Consider the following 18,347-nt stretch of genomic DNA (forward strand, 5'->3'; position numbering starts at 1 on the left):
CTTAAATAAAACCCAAATGATGCCCTCTTGTATATTCATGTTGCCCATACACAGAGAAGTTCTACGATAGGAGTGTGTGTGTATGTATGTGTGTGTGTGTGTATCTGTTCGTATTCCTCTTTGGTATTGCCTAATTCAGTGTTTCCCCAACTGAGCTCACTAAGGAAATTTCTGTTCATATAAACTGATGTCTTGTGAAGTTCATTTTGAATAGTGTGCCCTTATATCCGTCAAGTATATAAGGATTCTGAAACAGGATAAAATTGTTTAATTCACAGATCAAAAACAAAATTTAGGCCTGGAGAGATGGCTTAGTGGTTAAGCGCTTCCCTGTGAAGCCTAAGGAGCCCGATTCGAGGCTCGATTCCCCAGGACTCATGTTAGCCAGATGCACAAGGGGATGCGCATGTCTGGAGTTTGCTTGCAATAGCTGGAACCCCTGGTGCGCCCATTCTCTCTCTCTTTCTGTCTGCCTCTTTCTCTCTCGGTCACTCTCAAATACATAAATAAAAATGAACAAAAAATAATAAAGGCATGTGCCACCATACCTGGCCTGGATAGATTTTTTAAAAATATATTCCTCTATTTTCTTAATAACTGAATTTTATTTGCCATGCATGACGTAAACATCAGCTGAGGGGCAAGCCACGCCCAAAGAAAGCCAGACTACACACAGTCTCATTGGAAGTTCTGAGTTGCTGGGCCCATTGGAAGAGTCGCTTGGTTATTTTAGAAGCCAAAACAGGTAATTAGTACAAATGTTGATTCTGCATGTTGGTATCTGGACTATAAGAAAAGAATATGATGTGAAGAATAATTTTATAATTACTTTTAATTAAAACAAAGATATGACTGAAATTATCAAAAATTACTTTGATGTAAGCTTTATTGTTAAATATTAACATCTCTTTCTAATACAAGAAATAGCAATAAATTCATTTCATTTCTGTTGTAACTTTTTTTTTTTTTTTTTTTTTTTTGAGATAGGGTCTTAGTCTAGCCCAGGCTGACGTGGCATCCACTATGTAGTCTCAGGTTGGCCTTGCACTCATACTGATCCTCCTGCCTCTGCCCCTGAGTGAGTGCTGGCGTGTGCCACCACAACTGCTCTGTTGTAGCATTTTGACATCAGGGACAACTTGTTGACAGAAAAAAATTCATCTTTGCTTTTGTTCGCATTTTCTTGACTCAGTTATTTGGTTATTAGTAGTTAGTATGCTGGTGTTTCACACTGGCAAAATTTTATCCAGAATTACAGTAGTTACCCAACAGTTTTTGCTTGTAGTCTTGAAATTAAGCAAGGATCTTATAAACAAGTATTCACAAAGAACTATAAACAGAATGTTTTTAAAATTTCCAATTATTTTTACCTTATCATAGCTGTCAGACTGGTTTTAGCTACAAAGTAGTGGAATATAATTTTATTTATTTATTTGAGAGATAAAGAGACCAAGAGAGACCATGCTCAGGCCTCCTGGCACTGCAAACAAACTCCAGACACATGCAGCACTTTGCACATCTGGCTTTACATAGGCACTAAGAAATTGAACCCAGAAGAAACACTATCTCACTATGTTGTTCAGGCTGGTCTTGAACTCCTGGACTCAAGTGATCCTCTGGAGAACCTGGCACTACAGAACTACAGATATAAGCCAAACCACTTGGCTTTGTATCTGACTTTAAACTTTTTTTTTTTTTTTCTGGTTTTTCAAGATAAGAGTTTTGCTGTAGCCCAGTCTAACCTGGAATTCACTATGTAGTCTCAGGGCGGCTTCAAAGTCACAGCGATTCGCCTACCTCCCAAGTGCTTGGGTTAAAGGCCTACGCCACCACACCCCGCTTGGCTTTAAATCTTTTATTTTAAGCCAGGCTGGTTATACACATTTATTTATTTATTTATTTATTTATTTATTTAAACAGAGAAAGAAAGAGAATGGGCACGTCAGGGCCTCCAGCCACTGCAAACGAACTCCAGACATGTGCATCCTCTTGGCATCTGGCTAACGTGGGACCTGGAGAATCAAACCTGGGTCCTTTGGCTTTGCAGGCAAATGCTTTAACTGCTAAGCCATCCCTCCAGCCTGACTTTTAAACATTTTTAATGTTATATTTGTGCTTATATAATACCGTAGTAAAACATAAAATACTCATGTGAAAGTTTACATTCATGGAATTATATTTTAATATGTATTTAAATTTTATTCTCTTTAAGTCCATTTCTTTGGAAAAATCAAAATGATACAGCCAGCAGTAGAAGACATGCCAAACAGGTATGCTATTAAACTTTCACTTAAGTATGGCATTGTAACATAGTGTTTATACATAAACTGAAAGATTAAATTGCAGATTAAATATATAAATTTTCTGCTTATAATACCAGAAGTATATTCCTCTAATATCAGTATTGATGGCCAAATTTTTGTTTCTGCTTTGGGGAAGAAACAATATGTCCAAATGAAAATGATTAAAAAATTTGGGCTGGAGGGATGGCTTAGCAGTTAAGGCGTTTGCCTGCAAAGGCAAAGTTTCCAGATTTGATTCCCAGGGACCCATGTAAGCCAGATGCACAAGGTGGTGCATGCATCTGGAGTTTTTTTGTTTGTTTGTTTGTTTGTTTTGCAGTGGCAGAAGGTCCTGGCATACCCATTCTTTCTCTCCCTGTCTCTCTCTCTCTGTGTCTCTCTCTCTTTGACTTTCTCAAATAAATAAATAAAACTTAAAAAAAAAAACAAACCAAAAACTAAAGAAATGTGCCAGGCTGCACATGCCTTTCATCCCAGCACTTGGGAGGTAGGGGTAGGATCACCAAGAGTTCAAGGCCATCCTGAGACTATATAGTGGATTCCAGGTTAGCCTGAGCTAGAATGAGACCCTACTTCAAAAAGTCAAACTAAAAAGAAAGAACAAGAAGAGTAATCCTTGAGGAGAGTTTACTGCCAGGTTGTGCTCTAAATGATCATATGTTCCTCAGACTAAAATGGATAGGTACACCAGTAAGCTCCTGGTTTGTGAAAACAAAAAATATTTTTAGTTTAAGCAAACAGAAGTCTACCTTGGGTAAAACCACATGGATCCTCACTCCCCTTGCTGAACGCACATTAGCAAGTTTATATGTCTGGAACCTTTTGCATAATGGCAGAGGTGGGTGTTCTTGAGGAAAGACCCTGTCAACCAGCCGCAAATCAACCTGCACTGAAATTTCTTCCTTTTCTTACCATGTGTGACTGTAGTGGGGGAAAGGTGGAGCCTAGACTTTTCAGCTGTGAGTGCCTGTGTTCACTCATAGGATGGAGTTTGGTGCTGTGCTGAGTGAGTTTGCAAATTCTCCCTACAGTTGTTTGCTGCATCCCTAAATCAAGTGTGAAAGGACTTGAAAGCTGGCGGAGTCCCCAAGGCTTCCGTGGCCCTTGCCGCATGAGCAGTAGGAGTATAAGGTGAAAGGATATGTTAAAATGCTTACCTGCTGCTTAAGGAAAATTAAAATCTCAATTTTGTGTTTCAAAATTATTACACGGATTTATACTCCTACGAGGAGTATTCAGCACAGTATGACCCAATCCAGATTGCTGGTCTGCATGAATACAGAAAATGTACAAAGAATGTATCCTCCTATCAGATTGTACTGATTCGCATGTTTGCTTACAGACAGGGGAGAAGGAGCACAGAACCTTACCAGACCTCACTGACTGTCCCTCAGTTCCTTGTCAGCCTTTTAACGCAAGAATCACTGACGCCTCTTTATTACAAATTGAGAGTGAGTACTGTGACATAAGTATAGATGATTCTGGAGAGATGAAGATATGTTAACAAGTAGTTGTTATTTAATAAACACAGAGGTTCAGTTGGGGAAAATAAAGTTCTGGGGATGGATGGTGGTCATGACTGTACAATTACAGAAAGGTACCTCACACCGCTGAACTGTGCTTAATTCACATGGTTAAACTGGTAAATTGTGTTATGGCTGGTAAGATAGCTAGCTCAGTAGAAGAGGGTTTGGCTCACAAGCAAGAGGACCTGAGTTCAGCTCTTGGTGCCCATGTAAAATGCTGACGTGGCATCTGTAACCCCAGTGTGGAGGAGGTAGAGACAGGCAGATATCTGGGGCTCACCAGTCAGCTAGTCTGGCCTACTTGGTGAGCTGCAGGCCAAGACCCTGTCTCAAAGGAGGTGGACAGCATTCCTGGGGATGACCCCTCTAGCCTCCACATGCACGCATGTGTATACATACCTCACACATATATGTGTGCAAAAAACTGTGAATTTTATGTTGATTGATCCATGTATTTAGTCACTTGTCTTATTTCACTCTGCAATGATATTTACCATGTAAGTACATAAACTTTGAGCCCAAGATAAATTTACTGAAACATGCTCAACAAAGATGGGCACAGTAGCTCATAACATAATCCCAGCATTCAAGAGGCTGAGAGAGGAGGATTTCCATGAGTTCAAAGCCAGCCTGGGCTACACAGTGAGTTCTGAGGGGGTTTGGGCAAGAATGAGACCCTGCCTCAAAAAAAAAAATCATAACAAACATATTTTCAGCCTGACTACAAGTTTCTACACAGAGAAGAGACATACTATATTATCAAATTTACTTAGAAACTGAAAAGGTTTCCATGTTCTCCATGATGGTAAGAACAGCAAAGAAAAACAAGAATTTGAGGGCAGTGGGTGGAATAAAACTTCTTCTTGCTTTTTAGATGCCTTCAAGTTTTGCTTGCTCTCCCTATCTCTCTGTCTCTCTTTTCAAACTCCAGACACATGCACCACCTTGTCAATCTCTGGCTTACATGGGTCCTGGGGAATCATACGTAGGTCCTTTGGCTTTGCAGGCAACCGCCTTAACTACTACCCTATCTCTCCAGCAATGAACTCTTTTCTATTGTATCTAGCCCTGAACTTTTTTTGCTTTGTTGGTTCTGTTTCTCGAGGCAGGGCCTCACTGCAGCCCAGGCTGACCTGGAGCTCCCTCTGCGGTCCCAGGCTGGCCGCGGTCTCACAGCCGTCCTCCTACTGCCTCCCGAGTGCTGGGGTTCAAGGTGTACGCCGCCACGCCTGGCTGCACTGCGCCTTTTATGAGTCTTCTTTGCCATTTCCGCAGTGATAAGTGTGGGTTACCATCTCTCTAGGAGAGAAGATTATTGAAAAACTGAGACAAGTAAAGGAAGAAAGAATATATCTGGAAAACATCAGGGAAGACCTACTTAACAAAGCTGAAAAGTTATTTGAGCAAAACAAGTCAAAACGACACCATGGTAAGTTTATTATGCACATTTTATAACTATAAAGAAAACTTGCATTTTGTAAAAATGATATACTTAATATAAATAAGGTGATTGTTAATATTTTACTGTTGTAATTTATGTGATACAGGATTGAGGTAAGTTCACTGTAGGACATAAAGTACCATCCAACAACGTATACAAATAGATGCATTGCAGACCAAAACTCAAGTACTCTTTACACTGGAATTCCTTTCTAATTTTCCCATTAATTTATTACATAAGCATTTAAGTGCCTACTGGATCTTGCACTGTTCTAAGTGTTTAGCAAGCACTGGTAGACAGATATATCATAACTCCTGGCTATTGTAAGCCAAGTGGGAAAATGATAACCAAGCTAGGCACTGATGATAAATTGTGTTGAGGCTATTATCAAAGAAGTCCAGGATCATGTGGATAGGAAGTCAGTGATGAATGCTTAATTGAATGGGAAAAAATTAAGGGACCTTCCAGGCTGTGATGGACGTGGCGTGACATAACGCGCTGCTTGGCTCCAGCCCTCAGGTGTGTTTCTCCATCCTCCTCACCTCCCCTCCCTTATCCTCCTCCTCACCTCCCTTTCCTTGTCCTCCTCCTCTTCACCTCCCCTTTCTTGTCCTTATCCTTCTCACCTCCCCTTCCTTATCTTCCTTCTCCTCACTTCCCCTTCCTTGTCCTCCTGCTCCTCACCTCCCTTTCCTTGTCCTCCTCCTCTTCACCTCCCCTTTCTTGTCCTCCTCCTCCTCACCTCCCCTTCCTTGTCCTCCTCCTCCTCACCTCCCCTTCCTTGTCCTCCTCCTCCTCACGTCCCCTCCCTTGTCCTCCCGCTCTCTTCCTCTTAGACACCCTCACTCTAGGAGCCACCTCTGCCTTGCCAGCGGGAATAGACGCAGGAACTTGGGAAGATGTGTCTTCTTGCCACGTGAGTGGGAGTTGTGTTGGTAGGAACGGTAGACAAGAACGGACATGAAACCAGAGAGAAGAAAATGCGGAGTTGTGGTGTGAGAGATGTTACGTGATGTTAAGCAGGCAGTAACCTACATGTTTTGTTGCATTTGACAGCTATCAAGATAAAAATTCTACGTTAAGTGGTTTTTGAGTACAGCAAAAGTTGTTTCCGTACTAGAACTGACTGAAGGCTGTAGACTTCAGATTTTGATAAAGATCATGCCTCATAATACCAAGGTGCTATCCTAGAAGTGGTGGCAATAGCGCAGCCTCTGTAAGGCTGAAAGATTTTAACAGACAGACTCGTAACCGTTCACTACAAATTACAGAACCTGGATTCTAATGTTAAATCACTTTTACCTGGGCAAGTTATTTTTCTCCTGTGCTTCTCTTTCTATATACAGAATGGAAATTATCAGTCATTTTCTACTTCAAGACAAGTATTTTGGGATAAAAGATACAAATCAAGCATTAAGTATTTAGTGAGCCTACTATGTTCCAGATGTGGTTTTCAGTACTGACGTGGCAGCAGTCAGCAGCAGACAGGGCCTGCTATCGTGGAACCTGCTTCCAGATGAGACACAGATGTGCAAGTAACTACGAAACACCAGCTGCCAGTCAGACCTGAAAAGCCACTTTAGAGAGCAGTCAGGAGTCAGGCAACATGAGACCTTTGCTAGGGTTTCCAGAGACAGCATCTCTGAGGAGATACTAAAATCTGATTCAGAGTAAGGCATATGAAGAAATTGAGAAAAAGCAATCTGGATAAAAGGAACACTCAATATCAAGGTCAAGAGATAAGAATGACCTTGTGGGGGCTGAAGAGATTGCTCAGTGGTTAAGGAGCTTGCCTGCAAAGCCTGAGGACCTGGGTTTGATTCCCCAGGACCTATGTAAACCAGACACACAAAGTGGTGCATGCATCTGGAGTGTGTTTGCAGTGGCTGTCCCTTGTGTGCCCATACATGCACATACACACACGTGCGCACACACAGAATGTGTGTGTGTGTGTGTGTCTGCTTTCAAATAAATAATGTTTTTAATAGAATGGCCTTGTGGTATGTAGGCCTTGGCATAAGACTAGTGTGGCTGGAGTATGGTCAATAAGGAGAAATGAGGCAGAAAATTAGAAAAGTAAGTCAGAGTCTGGATTTTCTTTTAAGTAGGTAAGAAACCATTTTAAGCTAGGAATTTATATGACTTAAAAATATTTTAGAGGCTGAGTTGTAGAACAGTGGTCTAGAATAAACAAAGTCCTAGGTTGGAGCCCCAGCATAGCAAAAAAGAAAGGAAGAGAGGGAGGGAAGGAAAAAAGGGACGGAGGGGAGAGAAAAGTAGAAAGAAAAAACACTGAAGGGTAGACTCTTTGTCATATGCAACTGCCTTTATGGGGGTAGAGAGACTATTTTGGAAAGATTTCTTGGCAAAAAAAAAAAATGATGACGCATTGACCAGAGATGTAGCAGTAAAGAATGTGAAATATGCCAGATGCTAGAAATATGTTGACCATAATACTGTAGAAGATGGCAAGTAGCAGGCGTGGGAGAAACAGCTACAGTCTGAGGTGAGGTTCCACACAACTACGTAACTCCTGTCAAACCACCTGATAGTGTAGAACATTTCCATGTCTGTGATAATCTAAAAGCAATAAACATAAGAGTATTCTGGTGGTATGTTAGGATGTAGACTATGTTCCTCTTACGTTTATATGTAGAATCTCACTGAAGTCCAGTGATCTGCTAGTGTGGAAGTTCTGCTGGTCTCAACCAGTGGCCTTAGATTTGAGAAACTGCCTGTATCTGTTACCTTCTTGCTGCTGTGACAAAATTCCTTATACAAGCAAAACAAAACAAAAAGGAGATATTTTAGCTCATAGTTTCAGAAGAAGTAGAGTTAGTTTATCTTGGTGTGGAAGGTATGGCAGTGAGAGCATGAGATGGCTTGTCACATTATGCCCACAGTCAGGAAGCAGAGAGATGAATGCAGGTGTTTCACTAGCTTTTCCTCTCCTCCTTTCCTTCCTCTCCCCCCTCCTCTCCTCTTCCCAGTCTAAACTATTCCAGGACATGGGCAAAATGCAGCCAGATTCCTGACCAGAATGAAACAGGAATGACTTCAAGCCCCATTCCCTAGAGTCTGTTCTTTTAAACACAGCAGACACATCACACACTTCCTTTATTTTATTTATGAGATGGAGAAAGGCAAAGAGAGAGAGAGAATGGGTGTGCCTGCCACTACAAACAAATCCCAGATACATGGGCCACCTTGTGCATCTGGCTTACACGGGTCCTGGGGAATCAAATCTGAGTCCCTTGGCTTTGCAGGCAAGTGTTTTAACTACTCATCCATCTCTCTAGCCCCCAAGCATCTTTTTAGCCCTGAAAGTCCATGAGCACACTCTCCACTGTCTGCATGTCTGTCAGCTTCCTGGTCTTCTGCACTGCCACCAGCATGGCCATCTCTACCCACAGCTCCAAACTGCCACGTTGCTCCCACTGGCCAGTGTCAAACGGCTGTACCACCGGGTCAGGTTTATTAAAGTAATGGTCTCACCTCCTCAGTACCAGTTTCCTATACTAGTTTCTTTTCTCATTTCTGTGAGGAAATACTTGACAGAAGTGACATCGAGGGAGGATTTATTTTGGCTCATGGTTGAAAAAAGGATAAAGTCCATTAGAGTGGGGGCTGGTGGCAGGAATATCGTTTCTGCAGTCAAGAAGCAGAGACGAATGCTGGGGTTCTGCCTGGCTTTTTTCCCTTTGTATTCCTTTGGGACCCCAACCCACGGCATGACACCGTCACATTCAGGATAGGTCTTCCCTCAGTTAATGGTCTGTGGAAACAGACTCATCCAGAGGTGTACCCCACGTGGTTCCAAATCCAGTCGCACTGGCAGGGCAGTCCGCCATACTACCAGTGGTGGTGTGCGCCTCCTCCTTTCTTGTCGCTGGGAACCTGAGTAGAAGCAACCTCCAGGAACAGCGTTGATCTGGCTTACTGGTGGGAAGGGCAGAGGCCTGTGGCGGGGGAGGCCTGGCAGTGCTGAGCAGGACCCCGTAACACAGCAGCAGGGCAGAGGCCGAGGGAGAACAGCAAGCTGGGCCACGTGGCAACACCTCAAGGCTGCCTCACTCCCCTAGCAAGTCTGACTCCTAAAGTTTCTGTGAGTTTCCCAAACAGCCTCTTTTCTGGGGATCAAGTGTTCAAACACTTGAATCTGGGAGGGAGGGCATTACATTCAAATACAACCCTATAGAATTTAGGGAAATATTCAGAGTAATTTTGATAAGTAATGAATATGAATCAGTTGATTTCACAAACCAAATCATTATGGCAGTTGAAAAGAATGAGAAAAAGTCTTAAATTTATCATGTCTTTCGTTTTAAAAAAAGCTACAGTAATACAGATAATATTTTTAATAAAGACATTTTTGTTACTTTTATTTATTTGAGAGCGACAGATAGAGAGAGTGGAAGAGGCAGATAGAGAGAAAGAGAGAGAGAGAGAGAGAGAGAGAGAATGGGCGCGCCAGGGCCTCCAGCCACTGCAAACGAACTCCAGACACGTGCGCCCCCCCGTGCATCTGTGTAACGTAGGTTCTGGGGAATCGAGCCTTGAACTGGGGTCCTTAGGCTTCACAGGCAAGCACTTAACTACTAAGCCATCTCTCCAGCCCCAATAAAGACACTTTTTAAACTCCATTTAAAAAAAAAACAAAACCTTGGGCCGGGTGTGGTGGTGCATGTCTTTAATCCCAGCACTCAGGCAGCAGAGGTAGGAGGATCACTGAGAGTTTGAGGCCACCCTGAGACTACATAGTGAATTCCAGGTCAGTCTGGGCCAGAGTGAAACCCTACCTTGAAAAACAAAACCAAAAACAAAGCAAAAAAAGAAAACTTGGACTGGAGAGATGGCTCAGTGGTTGAAGGTGCTTGCTTGCAAAGCTTGAAGGCCTGGCTTCATATTTCCAGTGCCCATGAAAAGCCAGAAGCACAGAGTAGCACAGGTGTCTGAAGTTTATAGTAGCAGGAAGCTCTGGTATACCCATACTCATGCTTTCTCTGTCAAGTAAATAAATAAATATAAATAAGAAAGAGTGGGGGAGAGAGAGAATGGGTGCACCAGGGTCTCCAGCCACTGCAAATGAACTCTAGACGCATGCACCCCCTTGTGCATCTGGCTAACGTGGGTCCTAGGGAAATGAACCTGGGTCCTTTGACTTTGCAGGCAAGTGCCTTAATCACTAAGCCATCCCTCTAACCCTCTCCCCCCCCTTTCTAGCAAATAAATAACAATAAAAAAAAAGTTTGTTTTGTTTTTTTAAGTAGGGTCTCACTCTAATCTAGGCTGACCTGAAATTCACTATGAAGTCTCAGGGTGCCCTCAAACTCAAGGCGATCCTCCTACCTCTGCCTCCCAAATTCTGGGATTAAAGGTGTGCGCTACCATGCCCGACTTCAAATAAATATTTTTTTAAAACTTATTATCTAACAAATAGTTCTCTCTTGGCTCTAATATATTAAACATATAAAAGATGGATGAGCTGGGCGTAATGGTGCACACCTTTAATCCCAGGCCTCAGGAGGCTGAGGTAGGAAGATCACCGTGAGTTTGAGGCCACCCTGAGAGCATATAGTGATTCCAGATTCCAGGTCAGCTTGAGCTCGAGTGAGACCCTCCTTTGAAAAAAAAGAAAAAAAAAAGGATGGATGAGAGTAGGAAAATGGTCCTTTCTTCCCTAAAACAATTTTATCATATGTAATGCCCCTCAACTTGTTCTGTAAATATTTTATGTTTCTGTATGCCCATAGATTAGAACTCACTTCTGGTCAGAGAACCCTCTTTTTGCAAGATGGTGGTGACTAGCAGCGAGAGTCAGAACTTGTCACAGTGCTGAGAATAAGTGGCTGCTGAGTGCTCAGCACCAAGAGGGACAGCTCTGCCATGCCCCCAAGGCTCAGGAGCCGCGTGGAGACAGGGAGGAGAGCCCGGGAGAGGAGGGTTCTGCAATGCTGTCTTCTAGGCTCGAAGAGGCGGGTGTTCCTGGCCTCACAGTGGTGCGCAAGACTTGTGCAGTGTTGAGTCCATCGGTTACTATCTTTCCAGGTGATGGAGGAGAAAACAAAAGACGTCAAAACAGAAACGGAACTCGGAAAGAGAGAAGGGTTCAGTGGGAGGGGCTGGGGAAGGGGAACAAAAGCAGGTACTGGAAGAGGGTTATGACTTAAATGCTTTATGTGCATGGATCAATAAATAGCTTTTTGTTAACCACATCAACATAACTTTTTGTGCTTTTGTTTTTGTTTTCTTTTGTAGCCTGTGACAGTTGGAAAAAAAAGTACTTTGAAACCAAGAGAGTCACAGCATCATTGGAAGAGGTTTTAACAAAACTTCAAGAAGATTTGGAACTTTATTATAAAAAATTGCTCATGCAACTCGAAGTCAGGGAGATCAAGATGAGACCACGAAATCTGGCAAATATCTCGGACTCTAAGGTATTGTGCCCACTTTACTAGAAAAGTCCTCTTCAGAAAACACGTTTGATAATTGTTAATATTTACTGTATTTAGGATGATTTGAGCTTCATGTATCAAAACCTTAACTCAAACATGATTAGACAGGAAAAAAAATGATGGCCTCATAGAATGAGAGAAGGGCTGCTGAGATTTATGTGGGTTCAAGGCAAAAGTGTTTCCAATCTTTCCTCCATATTGTTTTATTATTGGCTTCAGTGTAAGTCTGCTTTTTCTAATAATAGCAATAGAGTTGCCAATGGCAAATGGGGCTAAATCTCTCTCAAACAAGAGAACAAGCTCTTCCAAAATCATGGAATCTAGATCATTCTCGTGAGCCTGGTGTCAGCCAGTCATTAACTTTGAATCGGTAGCAATAGCCATGGAATGCTGTGACTTTCTCACACTAACTACATCTGCAAAGAGATGACACCATACCAATTGGAGCAGAGGCTAACAGTGTTCACAGCAGAGCTTTATTAATTAGAAGTATTGATATTCTAAAGAATTTATGAAAGTTTGATCATTTGTTTTTTTTTTTTTCTTGAGATAGTCTGGAGTCTTAGATCACAGATAAGAAGTTTATTTTATTGTTGAGTAACTCTACCAGATAATTAAACAGCAGACAAAAAAAACATCCCAGGGCCCATGTAAGAGTTTACTTTTTGAAAGTTTGATTCAACTTATGTGGAATATTTAAAATATATATTAGTTATAATAAAGTAAGAATTTTTCTTTATACATGACAAAATATTAAACTCAAACTATTTTGGACAAACTTAACATAAACTCAGTAAGCTCTAATACATATTTATTAATATTAGTTGATACTATTTTAGTGTAACCAATGCTTTTTTAAAAATTTTTTTATTTATTTACTTATTTTGGAGAGACAGACAGAGAGAGAGATTGGGCATGCCAGGGCCTCCAGCCACTACAAGTGAACTCCAGATGCATGTGCCACTTTGTGCATCTGGCTTATATGGGTCCTGGGGAATTGAACTGAGGTCCTGTGGCTTTGCAGGCAAATGCCTTACCCACTAAGCCATCTCTCCAGCCGGCCAATGTTTTTATCTTACAGTTCCATCAAGTTCAGAAAGAAAGTTTAAAATTCTTAAATAGTTTCTTTAGTAAAGACCACTGTTTCTCATAAAGTTTTCTGGAAAAGCTGGGCGTGGTGGTGCACACCATTAATCCCAGCACTCGGGAGGCAGAGGTAGGAGTATTGCCATGATTCAAGGCCACCCTGAGATGACAGAGTTAATTCCAGTTCAGCCTGGACCAGAGTGAGACCCTACCTTGGAAAAAAAAAAAAAAGTTTTCTGGAAAGAAATTAACTAAAATTATCTACCTATTTTTTGGAAAACACTCTTGTATTAAATAGGTTTTTATGTATAAAACATAGTGTGTTATTGTTAACTATTTTTAAATCTAATCTGATTCAGCTAGTAAACTAGTAAGCCAAGTCAATTCTTGCTAGTATATTAGACATAATAGTTAATGATCACTTTTTGATTTATTGATACTATCAAGTATAGTAATAATTAACTGTTTGTGGTGCTAATTTAATGATAAATTTTCCAAATATTAATTTTGTTTTGTTTTCTGAGACAGAGTCTCACTATGTAGCTGAGACTAGCCTCAAACTTGAGATCCTCTTAATTCTGTACCTAAATAATGAGATTTTTGTTATATACCATAGTGCTCAGCTCATTTCCTAAATAATGAGATTTTTATTATATACCATAGTGCTCAGATCATTTTTTTAAACAAGTAAATGGGGGCTGGAGAAATGACTAAGCAGTTAAGGCACAAAGCCTAAGGACCCAGGTTCTGTTCCCGAATACCCACATAAAAGCCAGGTGCACACAGTGGTACATGTGGCTGGGGTTTGTTTGCAGTGGCTAATGGCCCTGATGTGCCCATTCATTTTCCTCTCTCTTTCTCTCAAATAAATAAAATATTTTAAAATAAATAAATGAAGAATGATAAAACAGAAAAGAAAGTCATTCCTAAAGTGTAAGAACTCAACAGAAAGTAACACTAATTTATACTAAAATAGTAAGTTCACTTTATGCAACATTATTTTCAGGATTTTCTCTTTTGCTATTTATTGCTTCAGTTTGTGTTTCTGAGGCACTGGTTTTACCATCAACATCTAGTTATTATACTAAATAAAAGCATTTTTCTGTCTCACACAGAATTACCTTATCATCCAGATCACTGAGGTGCAGCATGCAATTGACCAACTTAAGAGAAAACTGGATACTGATAAAATGAAACTCATAATAGAAGCTAAGGTGACCTAAAGTTCATGTTTGATATATAGCCAATATTAAGTGTTGATTTCCAAATGAACTATCCCAAACATCCCTATCATCAGTATTCAGAACTAAGAGCAGGACTGAAGCATGAGTCCTTGCAGCCAGCGTGTTCCCAGGGAGCACAGGAGCACAGTGCGGCCTGAGCACTGCTCCTTGGTCTCACCTGGAAAACGCCCGGACTCCAGAGGCCCATGGAAACCTAAGGTTTCTGACCCCTGACAACTGGACCATGTCTGGAATAGCCAAAGCTCGGGGTCACTGAGCCACCTTTTAGTGTCTACCTTGAGCTCAAGTGTCCTTAACTGAAATGGAGATCAACAGAAGTTTTAAAAACTCAAAGATCAACACTTCAAAGAGTGCTTGGCACATAGTAAACACTATTATGCTCAGCTAGTTTGTTTCTAAACTGTTCAGTGATGCAGGGCTAGGGACAGTAATTTGTCTTAATGTTTTCTTTATGCTTGAGAGCAATAGATTTGAAGCTTAAGTAAAAAATAAAAATCCTCTTGCTCTAGCTTTTAAGGACACTTCAAATAGTATTATATACTAATAAAAGAAATCACCTCCTAGCATGTGTAGTTAGGTAAATATGCTTACTGAACAGAATTTAGGATCTATGTATTATTATAATCTAGTGAAAATGAAGGCACAGAGCCAACTGAGAAAAGACAGGTGTGGCTGGAGAGATGGCACAGCAGTTAAGGCACTTGCCTGAAAAGCCAAAGGTCACAGGTTCTATTCCCAGGACCCACATAAGCCAAATGCATAAGATAACACATGTGTGTGGAGTTTGTTTGCAGCAGCTGAAGGCCCTGGTGTGCCTGTTTTCTCTATCTGCCTCTTTCTACCTATCTCTCTCTCTCTCTCTCTCTTTTTTTTTTTTTTTTTTTTTGGTTTTGGTTTTTGGTATCTGGTTTTTTGAGGTAGGGTCTTGCTCTAGCCCAGGCTGACCTGGAATTCACTGTGTAGTCTCAGGGTGGCCTTGAACTTCCAGTGATCCTCCTATCTCTGCCTCAAAAGACAGTTAAGGCAGTTACAAACCTGAAAGTTAGAATGTACTGTTAGAGCCGGGTGTGGTAGCACATGCTTTTAATCCTAGCACTTGGGAGGCAGAGGCAGGAGGATTGCCATGAGTTCGAGGCCACCCTGAGACTCCATAGTGAATTCCAGGTCAGCCTGGGCTAGAGTGAGACTCTATCTCAAAAAGTAAAAACAAAGAAAAAAAAGAATGTGCTGTTAGGAGGGTAAGATCAAGTTCATTTTTGAAAAATAATTCTTTTTATAGATGAGAAAACAAGCTGTCGCAGATTTGCAAACACTGAAAGCTGAGCTGACGCCAAAGAAAATTAATCCATCTTTCCGATCTCAATTACGTATGTTCATTTAACTTATTTCTTGAAAAATACTTAAGTATTTATCTGAATGGATTTAACCACTGTTCTCCTTGGCCATGTTTTATATAAATTATAAGGTTTATGTATCAGATAAAGAAGAAATTGTAAAAAAAATGAGATTATGAAGTATAGCACAAAGCTAAATGATTTCAAATCTGTTCCTTATTGTTTTCCAGTACTTTATTTCATAATTATTTTAATGGCTTTAAAATTAAGAGCTAGTATGATTATGAAATGTAGTTACAAGGCAAACTATGTTTTAATAAGAATGTCAGGCATGGTGGCTCACACCTTTAATCCCAATACTCGGGAGGCAGAGGAAGGTGGATCGCTATGCGTTTGAGGATAGCCTAGAACTGCAGTGTGAGTTCCAGGTCAGCCTGGGCCAGAGTGAGACCCTACCTCAAAAGTACAAAACTAAATAAGAATGAATATGTTTGTATGTAAATAGATTTAGTTTTGTTCATTATATTTGATTGAAAACAATTGCATCTCAGGCTATAACAGAAATTAGTATCTAAGAAATTACTAATTTATTGTAGAAATATAAAAATAACTTAGAAATGTAACTTTTTTTAGAAATAGAAAGTAATTCAACATACACTATGTAAATGGCTTATTTTACTCTGCCATAAGTACGTAAATACAAACTACAATATTCTGCCAGGTGAGGTGGTGCATGCTTTTAATCCCAGCACTTGGGAGACAGAGGTAGGAAGATAGCCATGAGTTTGAAGCCACCCTGAGACTACATATTGAATTCCAGGTCAGCCTGAGCTGCAGTGAAACCCTACCTCAAAAAAAAAAATAAATAAATAAAAGAGCCAGGCGTGGTGGCACATGGTAGGAGGAACACCATGAGTTTGAGGCCACCCTGAGACATAGTAAATTCCAGGTCAACCTGGGCCAGAATGAGACCCTACCTCCAAAACAAAAAGAACAAAGAAAATATAGTATTTTCATAACTGATGATTGACTTATCACTAGTCTAATTTGGAAGAATGATGTGTAGAGAATATTGAATTTATGTTAATAGAAGTCAAGGATACAAATAGTCAATCTGCATTTTCAGGAAGTATTATCAATGGAGTATAATGTTCTTATCTTGGGAAAGAGAAACTGACTTCTTTACCCTTAGAAAATTCTTCCCATAAAATTAATCTATCAGAATAAGGAACAAGTTGAGGAAGCAATGTTTTTATATAATTAAAAACAAAATGCAAATGTAGAAAAAGACTAGGCTGGACATGGTGCATGTCTTTACTCCAGGCACTCAGAAGGCAGAGGTACAAGGATCATTGTGAGTTCGAGGCCACCCTGAGACTACATAGTGAATTTCAGGTCAGCCTGAGCTAGAGTGAGACCCTACTTTAAAAAAAAATAAAAGAAAGAAAGAAGGAGAGGAGAGGAGAGAAAGAGTAGGCAAGAAATGAATTACAGGTGTCCATAAACGAAGGAATATTTTAAGTATTAGTATCCTGAATACAGTCAAGTTTAACACACCAAGTTATACTTCCCTGTGTATGCATTTGTGTGTGCATGAGCTTATGCATATATGTGTATGGTGAGTAAAGGCCAGAGGACAATCTCAGGTGTTATTCTTAAGGAATACCACTCAACTTTTATTTTAATTAACTTTTTATTGACAACTTCTGTAATTATTGATGATAAACTATGATAATTCCCTGTCTCCCACTTTCCCCTTTGCAACTCCACTCTCCATCATACCCCTTCCCACCTCAATAAGTATTTTATTTTGATGTCATCATCTTTTCCTCCTATTATGATGGTCTTGTGTAGGCTGTATCAGGCACCATGAGGTCATGGATATCCAGGCCATTTTGTGTCTGGAGGAGCACATTGTAAGGGGTCCTACCCTTCCTCGGGCTCTTCCATTCTTTCCGCCATCTCTTCCTCAATGGACCCTGAGCCTTGGAAGGTGTGATATAGATATTGCAGTGCTGAGCACTCCTCTGTCACTGCAGTCAGCTGTTTCTGAGGTAGTGTCTCTCGTTGGCCTGGTGTTCACTATTAGAGTAGACTGGCTGGACAGTGAGCCTCCTGTCTGCACTTCCCTAGCTCTGGGCATATAGCTAGGCACTCCATGCCCCGTGGCTCATGTAGGTGCTGGGTTCAACTTGAGCTGTCAGGGTTGCACAGCAAGCGCGCCACGACCAGGCTGTCTCCTCAGCCCCAAGCCATCCTCTCGTGAAAAGAAACTCACGCACCAACTTCACCAGAGTTCGTTAGTTGGAAAATATTAGGTAGCTGTGTTTGCTATTCTAAAATATTACTTTTGTGTTCTCTAAGTACATTTAATATCTATGACTATCCTCCTCTCACTTTCTGCCCAGAACAAGTACATCATGGAACATAAGTAAGCAGTGTGAGGAGTCAGGAGACAGAACCAAATATTTACAGTCACTGTGGTAAATGTAAGCTTCTGGTTCAAAAATTAAGATTTGTTGGAAAAAACATATGAGACAAGCTGCTTCTAAAAGGCCAGTTTTTTATATTAAAAGGGGAATTTATTGGATTAGCTTATGATAGTCCAATAGCAGTTGCAGGCCCGAGAATCAAGGATCCTGATGGCGGCTCAGTCCACGTGGCCAGATGTTAAAGGACAGTTTTTATTTCCACTGTAAGTTATACATTTTGATTTTTCAAGGTAGGGTTTTGCTCTAGCACAGGCTGACCTGGAATTCACTATGTAGTCTCAGGGTGGCCTTGAACTCACAGCAGTCCTCCTACCTCTGCCTCCCAAGTTTGGGATTAAAGGTGTATGCCACAATGCCTGGATTGTCATATTTTAATTGTATAAAATACTAAGTGTCATTAAAATATACATGTATATAATGCTCTTTGTTTGTAGACATTTACCTACCTTTATCTTCTCCTGTCTAT

At 40.8% G+C, this 18,347-nt stretch overlaps 1 protein-coding gene across 2 annotated transcripts in view; it reads left to right on the plus strand.

The window, feature by feature from the left end:
* Spata1 (spermatogenesis associated 1) overlaps nt 1-18,347 on the plus strand; it is a 37,619-nt gene that overhangs the window by 16,131 nt on the left and 3,141 nt on the right. The window contains exons 7-13 of one of the 2 annotated variants that reach the window (XM_045138311.1): nt 634-745; nt 2,213-2,270; nt 3,646-3,754; nt 5,133-5,258; nt 11,529-11,707; nt 13,927-14,025; nt 15,335-15,422. In XM_045138311.1, the coding sequence (XP_044994246.1) occupies nt 634-745; nt 2,213-2,270; nt 3,646-3,754; nt 5,133-5,258; nt 11,529-11,707; nt 13,927-14,025; nt 15,335-15,422 (771 nt within the window). The remainder of the gene's footprint in view (nt 1-633; nt 746-2,212; nt 2,271-3,645; nt 3,755-5,132; nt 5,259-11,528; nt 11,708-13,926; nt 14,026-15,334; nt 15,423-18,347) is intronic. The other variant, XM_045138313.1, reaches the window with a different exon arrangement.

The sequence above is a fragment of the Jaculus jaculus genome, chromosome 19 (assembly GCF_020740685.1).
Source record: "Jaculus jaculus isolate mJacJac1 chromosome 19, mJacJac1.mat.Y.cur, whole genome shotgun sequence".
NCBI classification, from domain to species: domain Eukaryota; kingdom Metazoa; phylum Chordata; class Mammalia; order Rodentia; family Dipodidae; genus Jaculus; species Jaculus jaculus.